The 25,324-nt window shown below is 36.8% G+C and overlaps 1 protein-coding gene across 2 annotated transcripts in view; it reads right to left on the minus strand.

Moving 5' to 3' along the window:
• Nucleotides 1–1,691: 1,691 nt before the first annotated feature.
• Nucleotides 1,692–25,324, minus strand: part of Arpc2 (Actin-related protein 2/3 complex, subunit 2) — a 71,028-nt gene continuing 47,395 nt past the window's right edge. Inside the window, exons 6-8 of one of the 2 annotated variants that reach the window (XM_068360769.1) lie at nucleotides 24,187–24,253; nucleotides 16,374–16,514; nucleotides 1,692–4,331 (exon numbers count right to left, since the gene is read on the minus strand). In XM_068360769.1, the coding sequence (XP_068216870.1) occupies nucleotides 4,304–4,331; nucleotides 16,374–16,514; nucleotides 24,187–24,253 (236 nt within the window). In that variant the 3' untranslated portion in view covers nucleotides 1,692–4,303. Of the gene's footprint in view, nucleotides 4,332–6,265; nucleotides 6,342–16,373; nucleotides 16,515–24,186; nucleotides 24,254–25,324 lie in introns of those variants that run through there. The other variant, XM_068360768.1, reaches the window with a different exon arrangement.

A 25,324-nucleotide genomic window follows, 5' to 3' on the forward strand; every position in this document is an offset into this window, starting at 1 on the left:
TGTTGATGTACTCCTCTCATATGAGCGAGCCAGCTCAGTCACTCGTACACCATTCTCATGCTTATCTCTATTGTCATCATATGCTTTTTCTTTTTACTACCCTTGTTTGCACTTGCTTGCTTTGGACACATTGCTTATTCATTTAATTCTGTACTGATTAACGCAAAAAACACGTAAAAAATGCAAACAATACGGCCGATGTTCGGAGATAACTTTACGCAACGGAGATCCGACGGGAAAGAGCGAGCGATGCTGTCCTTGTGAGCACCCTCTTGCACACTTGGCCACCTAGTGGGCATAGGGAACCATTTCGTATCCTCGTATCTCGAGGCAAAAATTTGCTCGAAACTTTCCTCGTATCTCAAATTTCTTGTATGTTGGGACACTCGTATGTCGAGGTATTACTGTATTTGTTTAACACGCAAGCTTCAGCAGCTGAAAATTCCTTTTCTCAGCACAGGTGGTTTTGTGTCCACTTAGGCCTTTTCAGAGCCCACTCCCTATTGACGCTGACGTTGCTAACCTGGTACTGTCTCCCTTGCATCTTTTCAGTGCCTGAAATGACAAACATGGAGGTAGTGGCTATGTCCACTATTCAAGCCTGTTCTTGTCTGGAGCGGTGTGGTCACAGAAAACCTTGGAGATGAACGTGCCCTCAAACAGTTCGAAGACTTGTTACGATCAGGGGTCAAAGCTCTAGAATTCCTATTACATCAAACTGTTCTCCCAAGGAAATAGCAGCCAGAAGGAAAAATTTAGTCCAGGATTCGTCACTCGCCGAATCCTGGATCATCATGTGATCAGGTGCCTCCCCTTCCCCACATGCCTCCAGGGCAGAGAGTATATCAGATAGTCTGGAAGGCATTAGGAGATGTTGTTTTGCCCCGAGCTGGGTCAGTGGAGGTGACTTTCTCCTCTTTAAAAGAACTCGGGTTTGTATAGTTAGGAAACGTGCAAATTATTTGAAAATTCTAGTAGTTCAGAGAGGTTTCTGAGAAAATTCAGTAAATTAGCCTTTGCTTGCCACTGGAATGCTTGCCAAGAATGATTGAAATCAACTAAATTATCTTAACCCAGTTATAAGTTTAATCTAAATATATTTCAGCCAGATATGTTTTAATTTATTATGTTCAATTAAAAAAGAATGCCACTTTCAAATTATATATTATTCCATATTGAAAATCTGTAATGTGTTTAATTCATGGGTATAGTATGTAATAAGCAACACAAATTGCCCATTCCCAGAGTGCAAAATTTTTTCTTTTGCTCAAGTATTTGAAACAAAATCCCTCATCTTTGTTTTCCACTTAATATTGAATTATCCTTTTAAATCAATCAAATTTTTAAATTTTAAGAGTTACAATATACTGTATCAAAGTTAGTGGGTTAAAAATATGGGATTAACCAAACCTCCAAGCCTAATAAGGCTCTTGCACTTTTGAAAACATTTGTGAGGAATATTTAATAAATAAAAACATGTTATACATGAATGTAACAAAGTCAAAATAACCCTGGGCCAGCCTTAAATGTTAATTTGGTGATCTGGTTAAAACAATTTTTTTTTTATATATGTTAAATATACAGTATTTTCAGTGTCAAAGTACTTCATGCATTAATACTTGTACAGTACATTTTCCTCATTAATTAAATTATAAAATAGTAGCCTATTGATTACTATGAAAATAAAAACATTTTACTATTGAACAAAATTTATTTGGCCCTCCTGTAAATAGGTGTTATTTGCATACCCTTGAAAAAATCACCAGTAACATCCAAAAAAAAGTCAGTTTTCAACATCATAAATCACAAAAATTCTTAGCATAATGGAAATGCCTTCTTCATCACTGATAACAAATAAACAAATGACATTTAAAATATTAAAGCAATATCATTGTCATAGCAATGTTCTCTAGTTATACTTTCATACACTTTTTCTTATGTCCCAATCAATCAACTAAGCTACTTTAGAAATTCCAGCAGCTTTTTTTAATACCATTCAGAAGAATCCTAACGCGCATTCATAAATGACTCGACAAAGAAAATAGGCAGAGGAAAAATTTAACTTAAAAAAAAAAAATATGAGCAATGCATGTCGTCTAGATGACTGCATAAAGCTACAACTACCTTTGGCTACTTCCTTCTGGTGACAGGAAAAACAAAATTTTATAAGTGAGCATGATTGAAACAACAATTTAGACCTTAACAAACACTACATTCCAAGTTGATTTTCACCAATATCTACGTCATTAACTTTCAACAATGGATAGAGATAAAAATGGCACGAAACAATTCATGGCTATGATAAGACCTAATAATTATTTCACCAATCAGGCCAATAACATAAGTTCTTTAATTTATGAAATACAGCTAAGTTCATATTTTATTTTCATCATAATGAAATCTTAAATATGAAACGACCAGGATAAGGCATGCATTTAAATTTTCCAATACAGTATACAATATTCACATTCCAAAATTATCTTAACAAATGTATGAGAAAGGCATCTCTCCAATTCACTATATTAACGGCAACTCTACCATTACAGTATTTAGTTTACCCTCGTAATCGTCATATATTTACAAAATTTCTACATACATGATATATTACTGTTAATTTTTTTTTTCAAATCACTTTAAAGACAAATAGAAATCTAATGAGCAATGGAATCATTTCTCAAGGTCATAGAAGAAGAGTTAGATACACGAAGTGATTACCAAAAACTAGGAATTAATTGACAATAAAGCCAGCCATAATGGTCATGTACAATAATACTGAGAGATTACTAGTTGATGTAACCTGCAATTACTGTCACAAACACAACATACAAGAAGTTTAACCTTTTTTTATTCTTTTCTAATTAAGTAAATATAGCAATACGCATGAATAACAGAAAATATGGCTGGGGTAATTCTAACCATTTTAAGGGAAAACAAGAGGAACAAACATCCTATTAGAGACTGCATTAATCAAAAGGTACAGATATTCTGCATAGCGATGAAACAAGAAGCCAAGATGATATATGAAATCCCTCTATTGGACCATTGCTCCAAAAATATAAGCTCTGCAATAGGATGGGCTAAGAGCATATCACCATCCCATCAACAATGGCGAGGAATAGCAGAAGGAAAGTCTCCATATGCTGTGAATAAAGTTTCACTTTGAACAGACATTCTTGTATTGTAGGAGCTAAAAAATATGGAGAGAAGGTACCTTCAATGCTATTAAAATTCTACTTCTCACTTCAAATCTTTTATAAATAAGGATAATAGTTCACATAACTTATTTTATCAAAGGAAACATGTTCAACTCTAAAGAACAAATGCTAAAAGAATCAATAATGAATTGAAACTTTTTGTCTAAAGACAAAATTTAAATTGCAATATGATTAACATAATTTAATGAAACCAAAGAAACCCAGTGTCCTGCCTGAGTAAAATAATTTCTTTAGGTTGAGTCAACACAAGAGTAATACCTTACCAAGCAGTGTGCTTCATCATCATCACTTTCACAACAATGGCTTCTTAAAGAATATACAAAGGTAATGAAAGAAAGCAAACAGGAAGATTACAACAATTAAATAATTTGTGGAAATGCAGTGATTCACCCCAACCTTAAAAGCTATCTTGTTTACTTAAGACTGAAAGTATGCAGACTTAGTAATAGTAGACTAAACTTTTCATCAGGCATGACACCTTCCTTAACAATGCACACATCTGTAAAGAATATTTTTGAAAATAATAGTAAGCAAAATCCTGACCTAACAAGAAAAATAATTTAAATATATATAACAATAATGATAATAAATACCTGTAACCCTTTAGTGGGATGCTATTTTCATGTCTAAGCATTCAGTCTTACATAATCAAGTAAAAATAGAAGGATGATAAGATTTACAAAAGAAAATCTTTTTCTCCTGAATCTCGGTTTCACTTTTGTGCAAAGAATGAAGTGCAGCGATTCAAACAAACAAACCAAAGGGTATAAAATGATCACTGCATACAATAACAATAACTCTGGACCACCCTTCGTCATTATCATCATCGTTTCCCTACCCTGGGAAGGCAGCAGCGCAAGCACACCATTATATGGTCTACAGTAGAGATTAGAGTGCAGCACCAATATCACTGGTCCTTTATAAAAATAATCAAGAAATTCAGGGGGGATGACACACAGCAAGAAGAGAGTCTCTTGCACTAAGCCACTGCTACAAACCCAACCCCCTGGAATCTTCCAGTGACCAATCACAGCAAAGATGGAGACGTATATTCTATTGACTCTAAAACACCACATTATTACCCAGCATCAGTTGGAGCGCATGAATGAACGGCCCCTGTTGAGAGGAGAAAAAGAATTAACTGAAGGAAAAAATTTAATTGTACAAAATGTATGATATTGGGATTTTTTTAGTTTCAGGAAAGGATACGCTACATTAAAACTTAACCTAATGTAGGAAAATTTAAATAATGCATTATTATTTAACTGATAATTAATTGGAGTCTTATTGACCTGAGAAGTCGGTGATAATTCACAATTCATTACGTTCCATCAAGATAACGAATAGTATAACAGAGCATTTAACTAGGGTACATACGATATATATCATAGCAAAATTCTATTTGTCTAGTTGAAGATAGATTTTTCTCTAAATATAGCTAAAACAATTATTTATTACAACCCAGTGGACATCTAAAATTTGAAACTCAATAAGTGGTTTCACTTTTTGTTTTAATCAAATTTAAAGTTTGTTGTAAAAACATCCATCTTGTTATTCAATTAACTCAAGTTGGGCAACTTATATATCTATAAACTTAAGTTCGACAAGGTTACAGATTACTGAATAGCTTTAAAGAAGTCTAATCCTACCGATCAGTTATTCCAAAATTGTAGAGGTGTAGCAATAATTTGCAAATAAGGCATAGGATATCTACTGTAATTTATGGATCCCCCAAAATTGATGAAACTTGATGATGTAAAGAATGCCCAATGAAGGCATCATAATACCAAGCTCTTTAGATCTTCATTTTTAAACAAAGTTACCTCGAGTTGATAATTCTCTGAGACTCAAATTTACATCAAATGTTTCTAAGTGGATTCATACGATATGTGATGAAGGTATTGAAAATCCACGAATGCAAATCTTCCACATATTCAAAGCTAAAGGTTATGACAAGGGGAAAGGAAGAAATACAAAAATTGTTCCAGAAGGTGGCTATATAGATAAAGTAATACTGTACCTGTATTAGATTATTAAATACAATAAATACTTGTTACAAAAACACCATGTTCACAATTTTTTATTAACAAAACATATGAGGATGTAAGGAAAGGCACCAGGTTGAGGTAGAACATGCCTTTTTTCATGGGAACACACTGGATGTGTGCAAGTATTGACGGCCAATAAAAAAAAAAACACTTAAAAACAAAGAGGAAAAAGAGAATTGTTTTATCTTTTTGACGAAGGGTTGGAAGAAATTTCCCCACTTGTTTGTGATTTAGTCTTGTGTGTGGGGGGTGGCATTAGTCATTTGGGTCTGGGAAAATAGAAGATTTACATCCACCGAAGTGCATCTATGTGACTTTACAGTATTTTTCGAAGATAATGATGCATAACTTACATACTTCCATTTGTAAATGACAATACTGTTTAATAGTAAAGATAGGCCTGTATGTTCTGTCATGGGATGTAATAACATTTGGTATACTGATTATTTACAAAAACAAAGTATGAACGATTTTTTTTTATTCTATTTCAACCATAGTATATCAATAAAGTCAGCCTAACATGAATAATCTGCATATATTCTTCAACTTTTTTTTTTTATTATTTGTTCATCTAATAACAAAGTTCAGAATATTGTACAACAACATTCAACACAAAGTTCAGAATATTGTACAACAACAACTTCATAATACTCAAAGTCACATTAAATGCATCCAGCTATAAAAGAGTTCTTCAAAGAACTGTATAACTATAGGCAAGGCCAGTAAGTTATCATTAGCAGTAGGGATATACACTCCAAAACATCACTTAACTTAATTTTTAATGTTATGCTATACTATCTTATCATAAGGTACCTAAAATGGTTAGTGATAGTCAAACCAAAAAGGACAGTGAGAATCACAATAGGAACAAGAAAAAAAATAACTGCTAGGTAACATGGGGGTGTGCAAACACATATATCTTTGGTTATTTTTTAAGTGAGACAGCTCCAGTGCCTCTAAAAACAGCAGCAGCAGAAAAGAGAGAGCACCAGAAGGACAGTTACCTGACATTTTTAATGAAGGGTGATTTGAGAGTAGTCCCTTTCAAACAATAACATCTCCAATGCCACCAACTCTCCTTTTGGGTAAAATGAAGTTCCATTTTCAATTATTTCATCTTTACCAGTATTTTGTGTGTATTGAAGAATTTCATGCTTATATATACAATAAAATTTATCTAAGAATTGTAAAGGATGAATCATATTTACATTTTTATTATAGGGGAAAATTCTAACAGGGTTCAAATCAGTGTTTAAATGTCTTTCTAGAACTAATTTAGTTTTAATTCTAGGGTTCTACTATACAAGTATAAAAAATAAAGGCAAAGCAGCATTACAAGAAGCTTTCAAATTCAATCTTATGAGCCATTGGAATCAATAATACATCCAGTAACATTATTCGGAGGTTTAACATGCCCTATACAAGGATGAAGAAAGATGGATATGCATCAACACCCATGAAATTCCTTGTTTACCCTTCACAACAATTCTTGTTGCTATTGATTTAAAGTTCTTGGAAAAACTGACCAATACCTTTAACCATATTAGGATAGCTAGATCTTGACTACAAGAACACAGCAAAATATGTTGTATTCTTTCTCTGCTGTTTCTGTGTAATTGACTATTAAGCCTTACTGTATGCTTGAATGGAGGAGATGCATAAATCACCCTCTTCAAGTCTGGTATCCATCTGCTCTGCTTCGCTCCTGCAACACCAGGTTTCCTTTGGCAGTACTCATATTCACTTTCCTAAATGCTATCTGGTTGACAATCTCTCCATGGGAACTGAACCTACACTTTAAAGCAGCAGCCGATATGCCCTCAAGTCACCATTCCACCAATGCTAACCTACTATTATAATTATTATTACTAGCCAAGCTACAACCCTAGTTGAAAGAGCAAGATGCTATAAGCCCAAGGGCTCCAACAGGGAAAAATAGCCCAGTGAGGAAAGGAAATGAGGAAAAAAATAAATGATGAGAATAAATTAACAATATATCATTCTAAAAACACTAACAGCGTCAAAACATATGTCATATATAAACAATAAAAAGACTCATGTTAGCCTGGTCAACATAAAAAAAATTTGCTCCTACTTTGAACTTTTGAAGTTCTACTGATTCAACTACCCGATTGGGAAAATCATTCCACAACTTAATAACAGCTGGAATAAAACTTCCAGAATACTGTGTAGTATTGAGCCTCATGATGGAGAAGACCTGGCTATTAGAATTAACTGCCGGCCTAGTATTAAGAACAGGATAGAATTGTCCAAGTAGATCTGAATGTAAAGGATGGCCAGTTATGAAAAATCTTATGCAACATGCATAATGAACTAATTGAACTACTATGCATTTCTGGCAAAAAAAATAATGTTTTTCTTAAATATCGCCCATACTAATTACTTGATCAGAATGGTACTGATACAGTACTCTTAAAGTACTCCCCCTAATTTTTTAAACTGTATTGCATTGGTAAATCTCATTAATTAAGGTTTTTACTCTTCTCATAATAAAGCCCAAGCCAAGTGAATCGGCTAAGTAGATAAAGCAATTCGAATACCTACACTCCCCTCACCTTCCTTCCCTATGTCTAAACCCTCCTCCTATCCCTCCAGTAACCCCCTTTCTTAATCTTTCAGGCTCGCTTACTCTACCTTTTCTGTAACCTGTTAAATTTGTTAATAACTGATAGGATTGATATGTTGGACTTTTACAATTATTTTTAACATTTCGTGGTATTGTATTTCGTCAGGGTGTATAAGGGCTTTATAGCCTTTTAGCCTATTTATCCAACTTTATGAAGGCTTCTTTAGACTGTGTAAAAATAATGAAACACACGCTTCTCAAAGACAGGATTGATGGGCTTTACCTCCGAGAGAGGTAAAGTGTGATATAAGTTGACCAAATATATTACTATGTATTTGCTCATTTTATTATTAATAATCATAATTTGGGTATCTGCTATGGTTTGTGCTAATCAGTTTGTTGTCTCAGTGTTTGTTTTACAGAGGAGGTTTTCTCATCACATTCATGACTTGGATGTTAATTTGCCCACATAAATGCTGAAGTGCATTTGCATTATGTCTCCAATAAACTAAGGACGGGTCTTAACAGGTAGGAGAAACTTCAGGTTTGTTGGACACACACAATAACACAATGTGGCATAAGAAACACAACCATATTACAGAATATGTAATTCTTAATATTTACCCTATAATTCACTCCTTATATATGCGTGTGCATATGTCAATCCAACAAATTATGTAGTTCGTAGATTATTTTTATCATAGTTTTAAATACAATGATTATTTGTGTCATAGTAGAATTCTGTTTGTATTCTACAGCCATTGTTTACTCCACACATGCCTTTTAAAAGGAGGTAAAGACTATCAATCCTGTCTTTGAAAAAGTGTTTCATTATTTTTAAACATTTTAAAGAAGCCCATAGGGCAGTTTCATCAAGTTGGATAAATAGGCTAAAGGCTATAAACTCCTTATACACCCTGACGAAATACAACAATATGAAATTTTAAAAATAATAACAAAAATCTAATATATCAATTCTATCAGTTTGCAGAAAAGGTAGAGTAAGTGACACCAAAAAGACTAGGAAAGGGGGTTACTTGAGGGATAAGAGGAGGGTCTAGACAAAGGGAGGGAAGGTGAGGGGAGGGACGGGAGAGTGTAGGTATTCGAATTGCTTTACCTACTTAGCCAATTCACTTGGCTTGGGCTTTATCATGACGTGTAAATGCCTTAATTAACGAGATTTGCTATGCATTAAAGTATCAAAAATTAGGGGGAGGTCTATAGAGTGCTGTGTCAAAGTACCATTCTAATCAAGTAATTAGAATGGGAGATATTAAGTAGAAACACACTATTTTTTGCCAGAAATGCATAGCAAGTGACAGGTCCTTTATATGGAGTCTATGACCAAAGCAGCATGGTTTCAGAATGTAGAGATGAGAGGTCCCCATTTTTGTTTCATTTGTTTGATGTCGGCTACCTCCCAAAATTGAGGGAAGTGTCTTGGTATATGTATATATGTATGTGATTAATATTGACGATTGTTACTGTTCTCATTTCTTTTAAAAGACAGCTAACATAAAATCAAGACCAATACCCTTCAACGTAAGATATGGAATGTAAGCATGTGATGAAACTAGATACTGTACTGTAATTACAGTAGCCAAAGTCAAACTTATCTATAGCTTATGGAACAAAAACCAAATGATACAACCACCTGATCTAAAGATGCTTACAAATAATGTTCCCTTCATTCAACTGCTTAAAGATAAAATCTAAAATTGTTTAGGGCACACGTGTTGCACAACTGCTCGATTCCCTCCAACTCAGTTGGAGTCTAAAGATTCTCATTTCTGCACATCTCTCAAGGGACAAATTTCTCTAGTAATGCCAAATATCCACTGAAGGATCTCCACAGTTTCTTTCACAGTTAGTTTTTTAATTTCCTGGGACCAGGTAAGAAGATGCAAGAACTTTTTAACTCTTCCTATCTTGTATCTCTCATACTAGTCCAAGTTGAAACTTATCCATCCTTCCAATTTACAGTATTCACCATGTAATACAATGGGCTTACAATGTTGATATTTTGAATATTTTGAAAGTTTACTGAATGTTGAGGATAATAGGGAGGCAGATATAATTGCTGTTGCAGGTGTTGAGGTGCCATTGATGGGAGATGAGAATGAGAGATAGATTACAATAGATGAAGTGAGGAGAGCACTAGATGAAACGAGAGTATGAAAAGCATCTGGTATGGATGGTGTGAGAGCTGAGATGTTGAAGGAAGGGGGTGTGACTGTACTTGAATGGTTGGTGAGATTGTTTAATATGTGTTTGTGTTGTCAATGGTAACAGTAGATTGGGTTTGTGCATGTATTGTACCACTATATAAGGGTAAGGGAGATGTGCACGAGTGTTGTAATTCAAGAGGTATTAGTTTGTTAAGCGTAGTTGGAAAAGTGTATGGTAGAGTAATGATTAATAGGATCAAGGATAAAACAGAGAATGCAATCTTAGAAATACAGGGTGGTTTTAGAAGAGGTAGGGGTTGTATGAATCAGATTTTTACAGTTAGGCAGATATGCGAGAAATATTTAGCAAAAGGTAAGGAGGTGTATGTTGCGTTTATGGATCTGGAGAAAGCATATGATAGAGTTGATAGGGAAGCAATGTGGAATGTGATGAGGTTATATGGAGTTGGTGGAAGGTTGTTGCAAGCGGTGAAAAGTTTCTACAAAGGTAGTAAAGCATGTGTTAGGATAGGAAATGAAGTGAGTGATTGGTTTCCGGTGAGAGTGGGGCTGAGACAGGGATGTGTGATGTCGCCATGGTTGTTTAACTTGTATATTGATGGAGTGGTGAGAGAGGTGAGTGCTCGAGTGCTTGGACGAAGATTAAAACTGGTAGACGAGAATGACCATGAATGGGAGGTAAATCAGTTGTTGTTTGCGAATTATACTGTACTGGTTGCAGACACAGAAGAGAAGCTTGGCCGATTAGTGACAGAATTTGGAAGCGTGTGTGAGAGAAGGAAGTTGAGAGTAAATGTGGGTGAGAGTAAATGTGGGTAAGAGTAAGGTTATGAGATGTACGAGAAGGGAAGGTGGTGCAAGGTTGAATGTCATGTTGAATGAAGAGTTACTTGAGGAGGTGGATCAGTTTAAGTACTTGGGGTCTGTTGTTGCAGCAAATGGTGGAGTGGAAGCAGATGTACGTCAGAGAGTGAATGAAGGTTGCAAAGTGTTGGGGGGAGTTAAGGGAGTAGTAAAAAATAGAGGGTTGGGCATGAATGTAAAGAGAGTTCTATATGAGAAAGTGATTGTACCAACTGTGATGTATGGATCGGAGTTGTGGGGAATGAAAGTGACGGAGAGACAGAAATTGAATGTATTTGAGATGAAGTGTCTAAGGAGTATAGCTGGTGTATCTCGAGTAGATAGGGTTAGGAACGAAGTGGTGAGAGTGAGAACGGGTGTAAGAAATGAGTAGAGTGAGAACGGGTGTATGAAATGAGTTAGCAGCTAGAGTGGATATGAATGTGTTGAGGTGGTTTGGCCATGTTGAGAGAATAGAAAATGGCTGTCTGCTAAAGAAGGTGATGAATGCAAGAGTTGAGAGAAGTACAAGAGGAAGGCCAAGGTTTGGGTGGATGGATGGAGTGAAGGAAGCTCTGGGTGATAGGAGGATAGATGTGAGAAGGGCAAGAGACCGTGCTAGATATAGGAATGAATGGCGAGCGATTGTGACGCAGTTCCGGTAGGCCCTGCTGCTGCCTCCGATGCCTTAGAATTCAGTATTTCTCAACGTGGGCCATATGGCCCCCTTGGAGGCCATGAGATTTTTTCAGGGGCCACAAGGCAAAATTTAAAAAATGGGGGGCGGGGGCCCACAGAAAATTTAGGACCCACAAAATATATAAATGTGTAATATTTTGAAATAAATCATTAATATGCTTGAGTTTAGTTTGAACATCATTCAATTCAATATACCAGGTAATTTTTGCAGACAGTGAAATATTCAATAATCTCTTCACTCTCTCTCTCTCTCTCTAGCTGGCAGAGTGGTAAAAGGCTGAACTATGACCCTTGACAAAAACCATTAAAAAACACACACACACACACACACACACACACACACTCTCACTCTCTCTCTCTCTCTCTCTCTCTCTCTCTCTCTCTCTCTCTCTCTCTCTCTCTCTCTCTCTCTAGCAGGCAGAGTGGTAAAAGACTGAACTATCAAAGATTATGCTGACTGGTAAACTTCCGAACGACAACCATTAAGATGTTTATAAACAATTTTAACAGCAACGGTATATGGGTTATAATATAATCGTTATATTGTTTCTTCTTCAATAATAGATCCGTCTTTCAGTTTAACATAGACTTGCGAGGAAGAGACTTGATTTAAGTTCTACCAAAGAGGTTTGTGAAAGATAACTTTATATCCACATACGTATGTACATACAAACATACATTTATACTTACATACAGTGTACAAACATACATTTAAACTTACATACACAGTCTCTTTCTTGTACACTCAGTACACACACACATGCTTGTCATGAATTTTATTTATCTATTCACTTTATTTGTTATTGAGGCAGCCTTGCATCAGTCACAGGGATCCCACTGAAATCTTTCAAGATAAAGCCAATTGTACCTACATGTAGTCCTTGTTTTTTTATTCCTTTTGTAAATAGATAAGTGTTCAAATAAAATATTTTTCCAATTAATATTGGTATTTGATTCATGCCTGAAATTAGTGTTTTGAGTACATGGTACTACTCAAACTAGAACCATTAATATACCTTCCCTAGGCGTATTAAGGTGATGGACGGAAGGCGGGTGTGTGTGTGTGTGGGGGGGGGGGGTAAGAACTCATTGTTGGCATGGAGGGGCCACAACAACTTGCACTGAATTGAAGGGGGCCACCACCAGAAAAAGGTTGAGAAACAGTGCCTTAGATGACCGCGGAGGTAGCAGCAGTAGGGGATTCAGCATTATGAATCTTCATCTGTGGTGGATAACGGGGGAGGGTGGGCTATGGCACCCTAGCAGTACCAGCTGAACTCAGTTGAGTCCTTTGTTAGGTTGGGAGGAACGTAGAGTAGAGGTGCCCTTTTTTTGTTTTTATTTCATTTGTTGATGTCGGCTACCCCAATTTTGCCTTGGTATATGTATGTGTATGTATGTACAATGTTGATGGGGGTTTAGCATATTCACAAGTGTTCTCGTCTTAATTTTGAGACATAAAAACTACAAAAAAACATAAATGACAAGTCCTTCTTCAATACTGGATGAAATAAAATCGAAGAAGGCATTATTGAAATCCATAGCTTAAAAAGCAATCTAATTGATTCAACGTCTCCAATCCCCTGAAGGTCTATAAGATTTTTTTTTCCTTTTACGGGGACTTGTCTCCCACTTAGATTTAGTTGCTCTGGAGTATCAGAGACAACGGAGAGATTAATATCCTTTACACTGAACATGCATGAAGTGCCTAAGCCTTCTCTCAACCCAACTCTTGCTCCCTCACAAGAACAACAAGGTTGCATTTAATAATAAAACTTCAATTCATAGCTTAAACTTACAAGTGTCCATTTCCACCAAGCTACCACAGCCTTGGATATGGTAACAGTTTTCTACTTAACACCCTGACAACTCTATATAATGGTGACTTGTGTCCAAAATGGTAAACATTTCTGATATGGTCTTATAGTTAGAGAGAGCTCCAGATTATGAAAGTTAGAGAAGGTCAACGAAAAGCAGACTCCCACAGCCTTCCTGAGCACATGACTATCCTTGGGTTCATTATATGATTCTACTGTCTATAGACAAGATCTTGCTCTCCTACTACAACCATTATGTCCAATGGTAGGGGAAAGGCAATATTCTAATTACTTTCTTACTTTAATTGCTTATTTTGTACACTTTTATTTTTTGTCCAAATAATTGACCTTTTTAAGGTTAGAAATGCTTTTTAATGATGAAAAGTTAGAATGTGTAGAAGAGGGATGAAGAATCTGTAGTGGAAACCGGAAAGGCAGGAAAGAAGATTTATAACGGTGCATTGGATATTGTGCATCAAATATTACAGATGATGTCACAAGAAGTGCTCATGATTCCAAAATATACATAATTGAAGAGATTTTCTAGAGCAATTCTTACAAGATATAAAACATTATCAAGAAAACACTGGACTTGAGAAGCAAAAGCTGAGAGGCCAGTAAGAAAAACCAGAAACAACCTAAGTGAAATGGAGACTTGAAATATTGAAAAAGATATAAGTATCCCTTCAGGAAACTCAAGATTTTTCATGTATGCATACGACCAGTATTACTCAACACAGTATAATTTGAGTACTTAGAAAAAAATGCAGGATATACAAAAACAGTTTGATTCTAGAATGTTAAATCCTAAACTTCATGGCCCATGTAGACGAAAGACCTTATTACAAATGAAGTTGCAGAGATGAGATTCCACCAGTTTAATAAATTTAGTACCTCAAACATCATATTATGCATAATCAAATGAAGAGAAACTCTTCATCGAAAACTTATGGTATGAAGTTGAACCCAAACAAAATTCTAAGTATGACTGTAAGTAGTCAAAGACAGGCTCAAAATCTACAGTATATCTCTGTACTGATGTTAACTTAACTACATATAACTAAAATTTTAGGTGTGGTTCTTGATTGCAAATTTAATTTTGATAAACACTGCCTGTTCTTTTTCAATTGCATAAAAATGTAGAAAGTTGACAAAGCCTTTTGAAATTTCCGGTGTCCAATCCACTCTAAAGAAAATTTTTAATCCTTTCACTTTACCTCTTTTCTAGAATTGTTCTCTAGTCTGATCTGCAGCTGCCAACTCTCATTTTAATTTGTTGAACAAAAATTATATAGTCCATTAAATTTCTTATTCCTGATCTGGATATTAATCTCTGGTACTATCATTCAGTTAATTCTTTATTATATTGCATGAGATTTTACATAATTCTAACCCTCCTTTGCATTCCGATCTCCCCAGATTGTACCTTAAAGTATTTAGTAATAGGTACGCAGTTTATTCAAGCAATCTTGCCTTCTCCATCATAAGGCTCAATACTAAACTATTTTAGAAGTTTTATTCCAGCTGTGACCAGATTGTGAAATGATCTTCCTGATTAGGTACTTGAATTGTGAAACTTCAGAAGTTAAACTTGCAGTGAATGTTTTTATGTTGAACAAGGTGACATAAGTCTCTCATCATAGTTTATATTATTATTACTTGCAAGGCTACAACCCTATTTGGAAAAGCAGGATCCTATAAGTCCAGGGGCTCCAACAGGGAAAATAGCCCAATGAGGAAAGGAAACATAAGGAAAAATAAAATATTTCAAGAATAGGAACATTAAATTAAATATCTCCTATAAAAACTAAAAACTTTAACAAGAGGAAGAGAAATAAGACAATGTGACCGAGTGTACCCTCAAGTAAGAGAACTCTAACCCAAGAGAGTGAAAGACCATGGTACAGAGGCTAAAGCACTACCCAAGACTAGAGAACAATGGTTTAATTTTGGAGTGTCCTTCTCCTAAAAGAGCTGCTTACCATAGCTAAAGAGTCTTCTACCCTACCAAGAGGAAAGTAGCCACTGAACAATTAGACTGCAGTAGTTAACCCCTTGGATTTAGAAGAATTGTTTGCTAATCTAAATGTTGTAAGGTGTATGAGAGGACAGTGGAGAATATGTAATAAATAGGCCAGACTATTCAGCGTGTGTGTGTGTGTGTGTAGGAAAAGGGGAAATGAACCGTAACCAGAGAGAAGGATCCAATATAGTACTGTCTGGCCAGTCTAAAGGCCTCATAACTCTCTCACGGTAGTATCTCAACGGGTGGCTGGTGCCCAGGCCAACCTACTACCTATACAGATCTATTTTAATGTTACTGAACTTAGGATATTTTATATGCTTTATTCAATACTTCTCATATAATTTACTTCCTTTCTTCATTTGGCTATTTTTCCTTGTTGGGGCCCTGGGATAGCATCCTGCTTTTTCATCTACGGTTGTAGCTTAGTGATTGCACTGTCTTTGTCTAGTTTTACTGTTTACTTTTGGGAGGCTGATGGCGGATAACTGAGTATGCATAGTCCATTACTGCTTGTGGGGTATGTGCTGCTTGTTAGATCCACAGGAGCCAGCAGAGAATTTTATTTTTTGGTGTTTCACCATGCAAAAACCCAGTTTTCCCACTGGGATCACCCATAATTTTTTTCATGTAGGGAAAACTCAGAAATAGGTGGTTTGCATCTATGATCATGGCCAGAAATTAATTAAACTGAAGATGACCACCTTGCATTACTAACTGGTCTTTATAACACATGAGAAACATTCAATTTCACATGTTATTGATAGTCAAAATACTTCACAGTTGCCAAATTAAATATGCAAAATTTTCTTGCAAAAGAAAATCAAACCTTCCACAAAGGTACAAAAGTACCTGTATTACACCTTTCAAAAATAAAAGAAATTAAATAATTCTTGTTTGCTGAGTATCAGTAGAAATGTTGAATGACAAAAATAAAAATAAAACTTACGTTGCTGTTTTCTTATCTGCCTGAGCTTTATTGGGTTCCGGTCGTGCTCTGTTGAGGACCTTGAGGAAATCACTGGTTTTTGCTCGCATCCTTGTATGAATATATGCCTTTGAGCACTTGATGTGATAGTGAAGATAATCTCTGCAAAAAGATAAAATACCTTTTTGTGACAAAGAAATAAGTCAGCTGTAGAAAAAATAAATTGATATATAACCCAAGGAATCAAGGACTAAAACCTATAACACATTTTGTTTCTCTAATTATTTTACTTCGAGGTACTGAATATAATCAAATAATTAAGACACTTCTAAGAAAGCAAAGGAAACTATGACAAAAGAAAACCAGATATAGGCAGATTAGCTACATATTCTAATGCTTCAGTCTTACAATTAAAAATGAGAGCTTCAAGTAGTTAAAGACAACAATTATTATTACAAGTCAAGCTGTAATCTTGATTAGAAAAGCAGAATGGTACTTGCACTACTCCAAAGAGAAGCAGTCCAGTACAGAAAAGTAAATTAAACAACAAAGAATAGACTAAATTATAAATAAATAAAAATGGATAAAAAATTAATATAATAAGTAACTAACAATGAAACTAGATATGTCTGCCACCTAAAAAAATACCATTTACTCAGTTTGAATTTACCGTAGGAATAAAATTCTAAAATACATTGAAAAAATCTTTGATTTGATCCATGAAAATTTAGTATGACAACTTGGCTCAGGAACCACAAGCTATGAAATACCATATCAAAACAATAACACGCCCATAAATCTGAACATAAGGATAAAAATCAACAACCCTGACAGGTTACTAGAGTGACAGACTGCTATCCAAGGTTGGAGTCAGACCAACTCAAAACCTCAAAGTTACCATTCTGTCAACTAAGACTACTACTATTATCATAATTGAAAGCAGAAGGCTACAAGACTAACAGAGAAAACAGGCCAGTTTATTAAGAAGTTGACAAGAAAAAATTAGATTAGAAATATGACAGATTCCGAGATAATTTGTATTTTTCCATAACTAACACAAGCCTGAAGTCATTTATGTGGATGTTCTTTTAGCGGCAGCTGGAGGTAGCAATTAGACTTTATTTGCGAGGTGGCAACACTGCCTAAACGCTTGAGATGGTGGGCTGGGGGTATCCAGACCCACCCACCCACCCACCCACTCTCTCTCTCTCTCTCTCTCTCTCTCTCTCTCTCTCTCTCTCTCTCTCTCTCTCTCTGTATTTTGTTTTCAATTCATTTGTATCTTCATATTTTTTTTGAAAATTAATAAAAAATTCTATATATCATTATTCGATGTTTCGATTATGGGAATAGTAACGCATCGGAAGGAAATCACTTGATTTACCTCTCGCCTTCCGCCAGAAATATGACGTCATCAGACTTTTTCCTAAATTTACGGTAAGTTGTACTAATCTTATAACTAATGATACAGACCACTAAAACACTTGATATCGTTACTGAGTGTTTCGATGATGGGAATGCTGTAATACGATTACTTGGTAACAATATAAGGAAATCATTCGGTTTGGCTGCGCTTCCGCCAGATACATGACGTCACAAGACACGTGACGTACAGTAAACTCTACGAAGAATGACTTGCAAAATATGTAAATTCATTTTCTTTGTTTCTCGCAAGAAATGAAAAGAAAATACTAACTTAACAAATAAAAGTATTTTATTTTTATAATGTAAAAGGAAATATATTATTTTCAAGGAAATATATTATTTTCAAGAAAATATTTGCCCTAAAAGTATATTTTCTTTAGATAAACATCGATCCATTATCAGAGATTAAAAAAGTAGCGTACAGTCAAATTTACGCTACGTAGTACTCATGACAACCGATACAGACCCTCAAAATACTTTGTATCGTTATTTAATATTTCAATAATGGAAATACTAATATTAATCGTTAGCCTATTGGAAGGAAATCACTGTATTGCCCGGACGCTTTCCGCCAGTGATGTGACGTCACCAGACATAATATGAACTCGACAGATATTAAAACTTTTCTTAATGTATTTTCAACTGAAAATAAATACTGAATATTAATAAAAGAAAATAATAATTTACCAAGATAAATCAGTTTATATGTATACAAGAAAATAGATTATTTTCAAGGAAATATTTGTCCTATTTCCGATAAACTTGTGACGTCATCACCCTGAAAAAATGGTCGTAAAGTCGAATAGTCGTATGTCGCATAGGTCGTAAGTCGAGCAATACCTGTAGTTCGTAGGGAGGTCCTTTTAGGGACCTTAAGATACGAACCAAGTTCCAAGGAGGCGGCTTGATTTCTGACTGGGGGTAAGTAATCTCATAACTCCGTATGAGTAAAGAAAGCTCCAACGAAGAGGAAATGTAGACTCATTTCAGCTTGAAGGCAAGGCTCAAGGCTGAACGATAGCCTTTAACCACTGATACTGAAAGGAGCTTTTCCTCCCGAAGGTATACAAGAAACTCCTCTATTACTGGAATAGTGGCATCGAGTGGAGAGATATTCCTTCCACAACACCAACCACAGAAGACTCTCCACTTAGCCTGGTAGACCAAGGCTGAGGATTGATTGATTGTTTGAAAGTTTTCTGGCATCGTGACATCTACAGTCATTGACCAAAGGCTGAGGACCTACACATATATCCGGACATTCGCTCAGCAACTTGACGTAAAAAGCCCTTCTGAGAGAGGAGACGTCTATAGTCGCCCCGCGTGAAGTCTATGCGACTGCAAGGTCGTGTGGAAGATGTTCTTGTGTGGCTGTTTGAGTAGATCTGGTCGTCGAGGGACTTTTCTCGGTCGAACTACAAAAGTTGCAGGAGGTCAGGGAACCACTCTGCGTGATGTCATAGCGGAGCTAAAAGGGTCATCAATAGATTTTTGGAAGCTCTGGTTTTGTTGAGTAGTCTTCTCATCAGAAAAAAAGACAAAACGGGGTAAAGGCGTACACGTCGATGTTGTCCCACCGTTGTTGGGAATGTATCTTGCCATACAGCCTGAGGGTCCGGGACTGGAGAACAGTACCGCGGAAGCTTGCTGTTCAGAGATGTTGCGAACAGGTCTACAGTCGGGGAACCCCACAAAGTTAGGACTTTGTTGGCTATCTGACGATTCAAGACCATTCGGAGCCTACTATCTGAGTTGCTTTGCTCAGATTGTCCATGAGCACATTTCTCTTGCCGGAAATGAAGCGAGCTGATAGAGCCGCCGAATATTCTTCTGACCGTCTGAGGATCTTTACTGCAAGCTGTCATAGAGGCTGCTAAAAGATACCACCTTGTTTGTTTATGTAAGCCACTACTGTTTGAACTGATGAAGAGCTAGGTAGGCTGCTCTCATCTCTAGAAGATTTCCTGGCCGACTCCTTCGACAAGTGGGAGCGAACCATGAAGCCTAGTGATCCCAACCATAGATCCAGCCATGAAGCAGCCTGCATGGCGTACTTCGCACCTCTCTCTATATTTAGGAGCTCAAGCGCCGACAGTGAGGAGAGGGCCTGAGTGAAAACTCCCTTTGTTAGGGACTCTATCGAAGGGTCGAGGGTCATGGTGGAGTGTGGTTCCCCTTCGATCTCATAGTACTTACTTTGTAACACAACACGAAGTGGCTGAGACCGAGAAGAGGAACCTGCCCTCAAGGAACAGGAAGTTTCAGCTATCTGGGAGATAGCTTTCCTCTTGGCAGCAGTAAGACCTTTGGACCAGGGCAAAGCTGCTTCTGGGTCTCGAAGATAGCATCAAGCACCATATCCTTCCCTTCCTGGATGGTGGAACCAGGAGTAGACTGCCTGTTAATGGCCCTCATACAGGCGAGGCCCTGTTCGGAGTGATAGTTTGGACTGGCCGCCTTTAGGAGATTTACATCCTCCGAGTCTAAGGGGTCATCCACCTCCAGAGCCTGGGATAGGTCAGTCATATCAATTGAAACCACGGATGGGGGCGCTACTGGAGCCTCCCCCTCAGCCTCCCTAGTTTCCCTTGCCACGGTCTTCTTCAGTTTCATCTTGAAGTCCTTCGGTTCCCTAAACACGGTGCGATCCTCCACGGTCTTAGGACGGGGAACCTGCGAGGTCTTTGAGGATTTAGACAAAGCCTTGGCAGAAGGAATGGGAGACTCCTCCTCTGGAAGAGGATGGGTTGCAATCTCCCTGGGTGAACCGCTGTCCCTACTCGTCCTAAGGTGAATGATGTCGGCGTGAGGTGGAATTACGCCTTTCATTCGTTTCCTCTGCTTCTTCGATATGACTTTCTTTACCTTCACTGGTATGAGTGGCAAGTTAGCCATATAAGTCAGCAGGGGCTTGGCATACAGCGCACGATCGGGGTGGTGATCTGCAACCCTTATCTGCCGTCGGTCCACTTTTAGGGTCCTGACTTCCAACTGACAAGCTCGACAAGGGCTCCAGAGGTATTCTAGGGGTCGCCCTGACTGGAACAGTCGGAAGTTGTGGTGGTGGAGGTGCCAACTTCAGAGCCATCAGGCTATCGGCTATGAAAATCGATGCCCAAGGAGGAAGCTCTGAATCCTTAAATACCACCATGGAGGCCCCTATGCGAGTGTCTCTTGGATGAACCCCTAAAACAGCGGTAGGGAACCTATGGCCCGCGAGCTGGATCTGGCCCCCAAGGCCTTTCCATCCAGCTCCTCCTTTGAAGGGGGTCCCAAAACCCCTAAGGACAACCAAACCTGAAACAAATCTGCAAGGGAAAAAGGCTCGCCAGCGGCTGAAGGAGAAGGTGCTCCTCTAGGGGAAGCAACAACCCCCCCCAGTACCCTGTGGTTGCCTAGAAGATAAGCCCCAGTACCCTGTGGTTGCCTAGAAGATAAGCATTCTGCCCTCCTGCTCGCTTGTCCCTCGTGAGAGTGCGCGCAAGAAGGGGCTTTTGAGAGACTTAAGGGTGTGATAAGAAGGTGTCCCGCTCGGCCCTGAGGGAGAACGATCACGCTTAGCCTTATTCCTGTGCCTTCCAAATCTCTCCCATTGCGAGGCAGACCACTCCCTACACTCTGCAGATGGCAAATCCTGCTCACAACGATGCCCTCTGCATGTAGGACACAGAGTGCGGGTCAGTCTCTAGCGATGACACAAAGGTCCCACACGCGGAACCCTCTCTATTCTTAACATATTCTCCTGTGTCCACATACACCTGACAACACAGATTACCAAACAATTCTTCTCCACTCAAGGGGTTACTTACTTGAATGTAATTGTTCAGTGGCCACTTTCCTCTTAGTAAGGATACCTCTTAGTAAGGATACAAGACTCTTTAGCTATGGTAAGCAGCTGCTTTTCTAGAAGGACACTCCAAAATCAAACCTTTGTTCTCTAGTCTTGGGTAGAGCCGTAGCCTCTGTACCATGGGCTTCCGCTGTCTTGTGGTATAGTTCTGTTGCTTGGGGGTAGACTTGGGTATACTATTCTATCTTATTTCTCTTCCACTTTATTATGTTAAACTTTTTATAGTTTATATAGGAAATATTTATTTCAATGTTACTCTCCTCAAAATATTTTATTTTCCCTTTTTCCTTTCCTCACTGGGCTATTTTCCCTGTTGAAGCCCCTGGGCTTATAGCATCCTGCTTTTCCAACTAGTGTTGTAGCTTTGCAAGTAATAATAATGATGAAGGCAATCGCAGAAGGACACACACACCTGAAAGAGAAGGCAAAGATCAAAAAGTCCAACGACAGTCAGGAGGAGAGTGGACACGTCTAATCTCTATTGAGCCAAAAGAAAAAGTGACATCTCTCACAGCTGTGAGAGTATATATAGAGGCAGCTGGGTACCCCCTAACATCCCCTGCCTACCCGCCAAACGGTTAGGTAGGGTTGCCACCTCGCATTTAAAGTCTAATGGCTACCTCCAGCTGCCGATGAAAGAATATCCACGTAAATAACGGAAAGTTTGTTAGTATGGGAACAATGGTAATTTTGGCCTATTCTTATTGTTAAACTATAATTATGGTGAAACAGCAAAGCTTAAAGTGTGGTTTTGCTTGCCAATTTACGAATGGTTGATTATTGATACACTACTGTATGGTTTAAAGTAACTATAGTTAACTGGTTTTTTATATCAGATGATTCCTTGACCCAATTTTAACATTACCTCGAACTATGTTGGTAGTTTCTAACCTAGGCTAGAAGGGGAATCTTCAGTTATGTGGGCTATATAAATCATTGGTCTATATAGCGGGTTTATAACCTAGGAATGTCTACATAGTTTTATTACCTCGTAATGTCTATACAGTACAGCCGTTTTATAACCTGGTGATATTTAATGGTAAAAAAATTATTTTGAAGAAGTAAATAACACACTGATTAGCGTTGGACTACTATTTTCACTTAAAGGAGCCATACAGCATCTCCCAAGAAATAGATTTTTTCTTTGTCGAAACTTAAAAACCCCATTTTCAAAAATAAAATTAAGCCTATCAAAAGAAATCTTAAATACTTTACAGTAAAACAATATTATTATGTGGTATAGTATGAAAAGAATTTACTCAAATCACCCAACTATAAAACAAGCTATTATTGTAACTAGATAAATACTCAGTGTAGAACTCTGCCACAGCAGCTTATTTCTCTAAACCAGCTTGCGTTTCCCAGAATCAGTTTAGATCGTAGGCGTATTTGAAGTCTGTGTGACAACCATGTGCGAACTTGTGGTTAAGGTTAGGGGTAATTCAGTCGACCTTGACCTTTGACCTAGGACTTACGAAACTGAATCGGTTCCACATCTCAAATTAACAATTAATCCCTCAAAGTTTCACTACTCTATGAGTAAAATTGTGGACAGGAAGTTGTTAACAAACAAGCAGACAAATAAACAAAAACATAACCTCCTCCCAACTTCTTTGGTGGAGGTAACAAATACCTATTTTAGTATAAATGTCTCTCTCTCTTCTGCCATATCTTATACAAGTAATTTAAACCCCATTAGATATTTTGCAACACTGTGTTTTTATTGATGTGGTACATTATTCAAAACATTACTCTATCATTAAATTGTCCATTTGTCTAAATTATGTTATATGGTTCACAATCATGCACAGTCCTTATGACTGTTAGTGTCGCAGGCTTGGTTGACTTTCTTATATTGGTTTTCATTTCTGAAACTGTACTGTATCTTGAATTTTGAGATATCATTATTTTATTTCCTAAATGAACCATACTTCTCTTCCCAATAGTGTGTATCTAAAAAAAAATACAGTGAATATTTGAAATTGCCAAAAGTTTTGAATGAAGACCATAGTACCTCTGACACAACTTTTGTGTTCACATATGACAAAGACAATGTGGGTTTGCTATTCTTGCTTTGAAACATATTTGGTTTGAAAAATATCTGATGAGTGTTCTTATGTGTCACTTTACACACAAAACTTTGTATGGAGAAAAGAACACCGATGTGGATTACTATTATATGTATGCAATATGAAAAATAGAACACCTCAGTACCAAAAGTACTTTACTAATAAAACCAATTGTTTGGAGTGGCGACTGTGGTCATAATGGTGGCAGATTTAACTGCTCTATTTACACTTTTCTGTCCTAATTGCACTACAGTAAATGAAAGAAACCACATTCAAAATTTACCAAAGCTTCAATTCCACAAATATTTGGTGTTTCACTCACTCTACCAACCACAATTGACAAAATTGGTAGGCAATATTCACAAAGAATCTTTTCTATGTGTAAGCAGATAAAATAACTTATAAACTAGGAGAATTTGTGTTTGGCAAGGCACTCTCTAAAATGCAACTCTCAGAAAGTGTCCTGAAAAACTCATATATTTTAACATACCTAAAGATGTGGATTAAATTGATTGTGTTATCTCTTGCAGCTTTACAGGTGTGACGGGGAAATAATACTGTAAAAGAAAAAAATACAAATTACTTATGAAAAATCAATGAAATTTACATTCCATGAAAATTTTAAAAAATAACACAGTACCTTACATAAAAAAACTTTGTAATCTAAACTCTCAAGTACAAAGAAAGAAACAATACAATACACTTGTCAGAAACAGGTTTTAATAACCACTGCTACATCAACTTACAAAGCCAAACATATGCTTTAAACGAGGAAAGACTATATATGTAACATTAAAATACTATTTTAGGGTAATAATAATTTAAACAAATCAAAATTACATAATTAATTAATTTATGACCAATCTAATAATAAAAAAGTAAAATCTTCCTTTTTTTATCACAAATCTATTACTTTGACGTAGCTTGTAAGTGTATGTATAGTCTCATAATAAATAACCATATAAAATTATGTATGGGTACTGCAGGTGGTTTGCTATACTGTATCTGGTTAACTGCCTCCCTTTTAGTCAGTCCTATTTGCAGATTGCCTTTCATCTATTTCTTCATTATATTTTCACCTTTCAGTGATAAATATTCTGGCAACTATAGATTTCAATTTTGCTTTGCTGATTTCTTAGGGAAAATTAATACTGTAATAGGTTTTATTTCTTATTTTAATCAGCCTTATGCAAGTTGCTTTCTGTTTTAACTTTAATGCTATTAACAATTGTTTAGGTTTAGGTTTCTCTGTCACTTTTTTTTTTCTAGTCAGTCTTTTAGTGATAAGAGAATGAACTAATGGCCCTATTTCAATCAGTCTTTGGTAGCTGCTGTGTACAGTATATAATTCTATTCAAGTGCTCCTAAAGTTTGAGGGTTGACAGACACACGAGATGAAGCTTGAAGTCACTAACCTTCTCCCCCAACCATGGTGCAAACTTGGAGGTCTTCGTCAGATTTAAACGAGAGTTTGCTGGCAAGAATCTTGAAAGGTGGTTATCAACAAACCTTTCTATAAAAGTGACACCCACCTTCTACTTGTTTATTATTTTACTTTAATACTGAGAGATTCGGAAAATTCATGGCCCTGGACCTTGAAATAATTTTGTTAATGTTCAAAGTCAAGG

Source organism: Palaemon carinicauda, chromosome 37 (assembly GCF_036898095.1).
Source record: "Palaemon carinicauda isolate YSFRI2023 chromosome 37, ASM3689809v2, whole genome shotgun sequence".
Taxonomy (NCBI): Eukaryota; Metazoa; Arthropoda; class Malacostraca; order Decapoda; family Palaemonidae; genus Palaemon; species Palaemon carinicauda.